Source organism: Anarrhichthys ocellatus, unplaced genomic scaffold, assembly GCF_004355925.1.
Source record: "Anarrhichthys ocellatus isolate YVR2014 unplaced genomic scaffold, GSC_Weel_1.0 scaffold13, whole genome shotgun sequence".
NCBI lineage: Eukaryota > Metazoa > Chordata > Actinopteri > Perciformes > Anarhichadidae > Anarrhichthys > Anarrhichthys ocellatus.
In genome coordinates this window covers 7846689-7854690 of record NW_022280043.1, presented here as the reverse complement: position 1 = coordinate 7854690, position 8002 = coordinate 7846689, and the positions used below count along the sequence as shown (strand labels likewise).

At 42.8% G+C, this 8002-nt stretch overlaps 1 protein-coding gene across 1 annotated transcript; it reads right to left on the bottom strand.

The window, feature by feature from the left end:
* Positions 1-1340, bottom strand: LOC116386338 (uncharacterized). The gene is made up of 3 exons (XM_031852442.1): positions 1250-1340; positions 1090-1148; positions 1-949 (listed from the first exon to the last, which is right to left on the bottom strand). The coding sequence occupies exons 1-3, from the start codon at positions 1288-1290 to the stop codon at positions 279-281; spliced, it is 771 nt and encodes a 256-aa protein (XP_031708302.1). The 5' UTR covers positions 1291-1340; the 3' UTR covers positions 1-278.
* Between the last annotated feature and the right edge of the window lie 6662 nt (positions 1341-8002).

Here is an 8002-nt window from a genome sequence, read left to right as displayed (position 1 = left end):
AGGAGCTTGTACACAGATAAGTTGGACATTGTTTTATTTTCAATAAAACCACAAATACATTCTGAAATCACATTCTTCAACCTTCACAAAATGCTTGCCTGTTAACTTTAACAACTCCTCACAGGAACACCATTTGACAAGACAGCCAAGCTCTGTGTCAGAGCCTTTAGCTCACTGACATATTCTAACTGGTTTTGCTTTTTATCAGACGTCTCGGAACAGGGTTACCTTGAAAAAAAAAAAAAAGAACCCGTTTGACATCCCCTGTAGAGGCACCTCTACAGGGGATGAGCAAGACGGCCAGAGAATCCCATCCATTCTGGTCTACCGACAGCAGGGTTTCGGCTAGACATCGCTCTGTTGGTGAAGCCAGATGAACGGAGGACAGGAACCGCTCTTACCCGGCCATATCCAGTTAGAGCGCTCGGGTAAGCGCCGTGACCCCTGCTTTGGGGCAGCCCACTCAGAGACATGTCATGTCTATTTGGGACAGACTCGTCAACAACACTGCCGTGCTCGTTGTGGACAAACGAGAGCGGCTTGTTGCGACCTCGGGGATCCCAATTCACAAGGTTAGGCCGGCCCGGGGATTCAGCTAGAGTTGGACGGGCAACATGCTTGACCTCCTCAAAATTGGACTTGCGGTTAAAAACGGAGCGTCCTCTGGGAAGGCTGAGCACTCGGGCGGTGGCGTATTCACTTTGAACTGGACTGCGAGTGCCATGCCAAGTCCTGGAGTGCGTTTGTTTATGTATTCTGTCATCTAGGGATCGCATGTGTTGTTGACTTTGTTTGTGGGAGGCCATGTTAGGTTCAGTCTCATCAAGTTTCTTGTAAGGTTGAGGTCTGAACGGCATCATGCTGGGCTGCATCCCACGCCGAGCTGGTCCAGAGAGATAAGGGGCTCCATGGACTCCAGGATAATCCAAACCCAGGGCAGCTGCACGAGCTGCAACAGAACAACATGCAGAAGTATTGATAAAACGTATTTATTCTGTGTGTGCCGTTTCATCGTTCTGAAATGTCAAATATACCCGCTAATGGGTAATTATAAGAACGTAGGAACATCAATCGAAGCACACTACATACCTCTGGCTGTTTTGGCACAATACACACCTCCAGCTGACACAGAGTGAAGCACAACAGCGCTGCAAAAGACAACAAACACTGAAAGACAAACAGCACAGCACTGAGCAGCAATGGTTGTTGTTCTTTTTCCAACCACAGGACACATCAAGTTTTAAATTACCTGAGAAAAAACACCAGTGGCACACACATCCCTGCAGTCATGTCTGCATAAACTCCCCAGCAACGCAATTACTGCAAACACTTTCCACTCCTGACTTCTTTTGTAGCCACTCTGACTGCCCAAAACCTCACTCTGGCTTGATTTAGTAATTACAGACAGCTGGTAGTCATAGAGACCAAACCTCAACCACTGAATCCAGTCAACCACTGGCAAATTGCTTCATTACAGGCAATTAGTTAAAATGCTTGCTTGAAGCAGAATTTGACAAAAACAAGACATTTTTTTCTGTTATTTTTCCTTTTCGTGAAACAGTTGTAAACATGTCCATGTGAGCAGGGATGAGTCATGCCAATATTTATGGTTCGGTGCAATTTTGTAATCTCTGCAGAGGAAAAGAAAAAAGAAAAAAGACATGTCTATAGGTGTGAGTAAAAGCCGATATTATCTATTCTGCAGCATAATTAACAACATCACCTCAGAAATTTAAATTACCTGAACAGGTAGCTAATTACAACTTCTAATTTACTAGGCCTAAAACCCTGATAATGATATCACATTTACCATTACCATAACCACCACAAATTTAAAATGATCTCATTAAGCTTGACCTCTTTTATCAAAGGGTTCAAGGAACACAGAAAGCATTTGGAAGCAAAGGTAAAGCAGTAACAGTGGGTGTTTTTTTTAAATTTTGTTTATCATAAACATGTACAGTTACAATTCATGACTAATTGCAGTAAAAACCACGATCGCTTTGCTTTGAAAGAGAAAGGAGCATAGCTTGTATTCTTGCAGCTGGGTATGCCTGAGCCAACAATGAAGCAGCAGAGAGTGGTGGAAGCATTTAATAATTCACTCAAATTATTTCTGTCAGGACTGACAAGGTAAACGGAGACTTGATTTAATTCTGTAATTGCACATTCACCTTTACCCTGATCCCATACTTTGGTAATTAATAGGCCTGAGCTTTCTTTGAAGTGTGGCACGGCAAGTAATGGAATTTAAATTACAGGTGACGTGAGACCAAAGATGTGAATGCCCGCTTGGTCAAGGAGCTCCTGTTATTTCCCCAACCACAGTCTCACCCTGCCAAAAAGTGGCATCAACCAACAGACGCAATCCTCTGCTCCTACACCTGGAAGGACATCTGTTGTTTAGGGTGGACTCTTGAAGTTTGCTATTTGACTTCCAAACAGTGCACAGTCCTGATAAACACACAGCCCCACACATTCAAACTGTCTGATAAACACTGGCGGCGGCAGTGGCGTGTCCATCAGCAATGTGACTGTACTTTGCTTGGAGCTGGCCGACATTTCTCGGAACACTACAGCAGACCTATATATCCCATGTGGCCGAGGTTGAATCGATTGACACGCAGCCTTTGGAGGCGGGTGTTGCTATATGAGGTCGGCAACAGAGGATCATTGCTCCACCTCTCAACCTCGGGGTGACGACCAACGCCCTCGCTCGGCTCACATCGTCCCCCCTGGGCCTCATTTGCGATGAGCGGGGGAGGTCCACAGGATGTTGACAGAGACACAGCCGCCTCAGCGTACTGCCAAGTGACCAGTGAACTCTTGACACTGCAACGATACGATGGTCCGGTAATGGCCGTTTCAATCCGAAGCACGGCACGTAATGTGCCATTAGATTCATGATGAAACCATTCGCATTTGTTTTGGACTAATTCTCTAAACTCGTGTAAATATGTATCAAAATCAATTAGGCCTAATCATGTACAGTCCTTAGAGGATTCACATCAAAGCACATAAGCACACAATCCAATTAAGAGTGTTTACTGTTTAGATTGAAATGCTCAGCGTTCCGCTCTTAAACCCAATCCGCATATCAGTAAAAACAATATTTGCCTGAGTGTCTTTTCCAGTGGTTGTGTGTGGGCGTATGTGTGTGTGTGTTTGTATGTACGAGCCGAGAGAGAGATAAAGAGTGAGAGTTTACGCAGCCGTCCAATCTTTATGTTTTTGTGCATTTGTCTTACGCGTTAGTTTTATCTCCAGGAACCTGAAACTGAAGTTGCAGACCACAAGAGAATTGGTACCCGGGATTTACAAACATTTTATTTGCTATTTTAAAGTGCTACGGTGAATTTTATTGTTGACAAAAACAGCTAAAGGCAAAGTGCATACATTACTCTTAAAGCAGGATTTTAAAAATATCCAAGACAATAAAGCCTCCATAAATCTACATCCACATAAATTTGTTATTTATATTCATAATAATTTATAGGTGGGAACCCAGTTGAACATTGGTCCCACGTACCATCACGAGACTGCAACTGTATAAGATCAAGAGCCTGAATAACAGAGACAAAGCACACTATTGAGGCTGTAATGTGACATAAAAGTGACACAATACTGTTTGATGAAATTCATCCGGTAAGGTTGTATGTACTAAATATTTACAGTGAGGATTGTAGCTTGAAACAGTATTACCAGTTTTTATTGTTCTCTTGTTACTGCTTGCAACCTCATGGTTCAGATTGACAAGAGTACAGGATTCTGGCAACCTTGATTCTCATGGAAATGATCAATAAGCAGATGAACACACTGGAATTTAGTGAATTTCAGGATTCTCAACTCTAACATTTCTATTATTTTATTGCCGCTTCCACTTTCTCCCTCTCACCACTGTGGACAACAGATACTGAACTCTTTGAGCTCTAGGGCTCAGGCTGCCTCCACAGCACGAATATCAATCAGCAGAGGGAGTGAGGGAAAGGAGCGGAGGAACAGAGACACATATACACACAAAGAGCAACAGTTTCTGTGAGAAAGAAATGGTCGAAATACACACTGAGTGAAATATCTAAAAAAAAATAAAGATTGTGTAGAAGAGGAAGCAAAGCATTTGTTTCCACATTACCAAATTAGAAAGCGTTCCAATTCATCTCCTGTTCACAACTTTCATTATAGAGGCTTGCCTGCACCAGGCATGCTGAGCCTGCAATTTGAGACAATAATTAATTGAACTTTTTTGGAGCCTGTCTCCTCATTCTTTAACTAACCGAGCATAGACTGTTGCTTGCAATCTGTCCCTCTCTCTAGGATTTCCATATCAAGAAAAGAAAAAGAGACAACAAGATGCTGTCAGGCCTAACGTGTAATTAACAATGACACCACCAGGATGGTTCCTTTAAATAACTTACCAATTAGGAAAAAGAGCAGTCAGCAAATATTTTTTGTGATATCTTGAACAAATACCCCTTGTGGCTAGTTCCAGCACGCATGCAGTGGCTTGCATTGGGGACACAGTCGCCTGTCAGGCCTCATTTGGATGTGGTGGATTCCTCTTTGCATGGTGCTGTCCCAAACCATCTCCCCGCACGCAGCTCAGTGTCAGGGATTAATTAGCTCTGTCTGGTTCTACAGAGGCCGAGAAACCCGAGCAAGCTAGTCAAGGAAAGAGAGTAATGATGAAAAAACAGTGGTGTCTTCCTCGCAGTGTTTTTGCTATCCAAGCAAAGACGTCACCCTAACTTTCAATGATGCTCAGCAGCAAATTCTGACAAGCTGAACTAGAGCAAATCAGCATGTGCCAAAATACAACTCTCCTGTATGGTTCTAGTCTGGTAAATTAGGTATATGCATACATTCTTCCATTAAAAACTATTATTGCATTTTATCACGGCTTATTGTCTTCACATTCTGTATGTTTTCCAACTACACATACTATAAGTATTCAAGGTATACTGTCTACACCTTCTACTTTTCCTTCAGGGCAGAATTCAACTAGGTATCTGAGCTTCATATTGTTTTCATAAATATAACGTCTCTCGTTATTTTCACAACTGCATTAATGATAAAAAAACAAGATTAATAACAAATAAGGCAGAAGTTGTAGCAGTAGCACGTTCATTTCAGTTTCCCTTCCTCAAATTAGTTTCCCTTCCTATACCACTTCAGGTTTTCATTTTATATTCATTTTCACTGTTTGTTTTAAAGACCTTGACAAGTCATTTTTGTTTCCTTCAAATGTATACTCAAATGATCAACTCAATGAATATGCAAATGACAAAACACAGCCAAACATAGAAAGGTTACACTCTTATTCAGTGCCCAACGACGCTGATTTGTAGTGTAGTCGCCATTGAAATGGATGATGTACACTGGAACCCTGGTTAACATGGTCCAGCACTCAACTTTACTGTTTCCATGTTCTCCATCAGCCATTTCATCACTGCGTTTGTGGGGGATGACAGATGGTGACAAGCATTTGTGATGAATACTGTAAGTGGCCATAGTGGTGTCATGTCTTGGCACTGAATTCATCAATTGCCATCACAAAACAATATCATCATTATATAATGCGCCATCTGTTAAAACCAGATTAAGGTTCAGGCAAAGTTAAGAGATGAATTCCCTTTTATTCGGTTTTGCAGAAGAGGTGATTAACTCCTGTGAGCGAGTCAGCGGGATGAAAGTTACTTGAACCTCGATCAGCTTTGAATGCCCCACAACTGGGAAGCCGGGAGCATGCGTTTGCTGACTGTGACATCCTGTGAATCTCCTAAATGTCTGTGGGTGTGGGGCCTGCTGGTAACGCCGGTCTGATCCACTGCACATCTGGACAAGCCCTGCAGTCATAGCCATGCTGCTGGTGTGGTAGGTTGTAATGTTTCGAGAGGCTTTTGTAATGGAGCCATACACAAAGTGGCACAGTGAGTGAAAGGTCGGCAAAGGGGGGGGGGGGATGAAGCCTAGAAAGGAAAAGAGAAAACCGACATAGACAGAGAGCTGGGATGGCTGATGCTTGAGATTACTGCCATGCCTTCATTCCTCCATCATCTCTATCTCTCTGAAAAGCTGAGAAATATTTCATTCGCTGGCAAAGAAAGGCTGGAAAGTTTTTGTATTTTATTTATTTTTTTTGCTGAGGAAAGTGAAGTGGTATAAAGGCAAGGTCAAGCACTCTTTCCGCTGTCTCCTTTTTTGGCCTGCCGACAAGGGGTGTGCCTTTAATGAAGGTGGTCTGGGCTGTAATTGGCCTCTGCCTCATTAATGAGAGGTGGGCAGCAGTTGTAGAGGGCAACGCATCGATTTAATTGATCGTATCAAGAGAAATATGCATCACAAATACCAGCACTCTCTGTCTTCACAAGAATTCAGTATTCAGGTATCCCATTGCAGGCTTTTGATACTGCAGGGAGAATGTTATTGTCTAACAAGCTTCAGTGATTCACTTATTATACAGAATTAGATGTTTTCAGCAGGGGGACTACGATTTAGCATGTCTTCTGAGAATGCCTAACATGGTTGCCACTGTTACAAAAATAGATATTCAAATTCTCCACTTGCTATCGCAGCTTCAGTGCCTGTTTTTCACAGAGCTGCTGTGTGGCAGGAAAAAGAGGATGCAATGACGGCGGGTGGAGAAGGGTGGAGGGCTTTTTGAGCTGTACTCCATATGTTGTGTCATTTGGGGACTTGCTGGTGTCTGTGTGTGCTTGGCAGGTCTTGGCTCCTTCCCTCTGTTCATGGTGTCTGTGCAACCGTCTCTGTCAGCACCCACCTGCCCTTTCTGCATCTAGACTTGGCACCGCACTGCGTTTTACTGCGTGACAGGGGAATGAACTTGAAAACAGAATTTTCCAATGAAAATATAGTTGTGATGCACATTCTAAGTTCCTGGTCAAAGTTTTGTAGTACAGGTCACAAATGTGTAGCACGAGTATAAAAGTACAATGTAAGTCGTGAAGCACACAAAAGTACTGTTTAAACAAGATTAATTTAAGGTAATCAAACATTTATAAAACATTGACCAAGTATTAATCATGCATAGTAAAGATTAGATCTAGTCAGTCAAGTTTTCCTTAACAATAGCTGCATAGTATGCTTACGTGTCATATGCGACAAGTGTAATTTTATTGCAGCAGGAGTCCCATCCTCCCCTATGGCGAATTTAAACAGATCTGTCGACCATCTGGAAGCTAACCCCTAAACTTTTCAGAGGAAGTTCAGTCCTCCATACTGTAGGCTGCTGCACAGCAGTTAACAGTCATTTGGTTTTGCTGAATACCACAGATTTTCAGTTTTTAATTGGCCAGCATCCTTGTGGTGAAAGGAGACATTACTGCAAATACAGCGGAAAACTACTCCAGGAACCACCACAGCTTCATTGAGCAATGTCTTATTTGTGCCGACAGGAAATGTCAATGCTGTTGAAAGACCTGCACTGGAAGCTGCTCTGATGGACTGATTCCCTTAAAAACAACAACAGTAACAACATCAATGAGCATAAACACATACCAAATGTATATCTGCCACTAACAGTGATAATGTATGAAGAATTCAAAAGGGATGGTATGGTTGGATGGACCATGTGTTACAAACAGCTTATGCATTTGAGTTTTGGCTGCCTCTGAATTGCAGTAGAGCAGAGTTCAGCTCCACCTCCAGCTTGGTATAATGTCTCCTGGCTGGAGGATGGGGAGATCCCTTCCAGGTGAGGCTGCAGGTGTAAAGCATGGCCTGCTTAGGAGTGCTGGCCATAACTATGAGGTCATCTAAATGGAGAAAGATCTAATTCCTTAATGCCTTGGAGACTCAAGGGCGTTCTTTACCTAAAAACAATCGCCGGCCCTCCTTAGCTTTGTCGTCCTGCAGCTCCTAAAATGACGGATTTTATGGATTTCAGTTAAACATAGTGCCGGTACCATTAGAGGAGACTAGCAAATTAATGCAAATACCAACATGCTGCTGTTAGAGTCGTCAAATCTATACATCCTGTTACAGA

Bases quoted from the DNA above. Each gene is read 5' to 3' on its own strand.
- LOC116386338 (XM_031852442.1), bottom strand. From the start codon at position 1,290: ATGACTGCAGGGATGTGTGTGCCACTGGTGTTTTTTCTCAG. The intron at 1,149-1,249 runs GTAATTTAAAAC...TGTCTTTTGCAG, and splicing joins CCACTGGTGTTTTTTCTCAG to CGCTGTTGTGCTTCACTCTG. The intron at 950-1,089 runs GTATGTAGTGTG...GTTCTGTTGCAG, and splicing joins TTGTGCCAAAACAGCCAGAG to CTCGTGCAGCTGCCCTGGGT.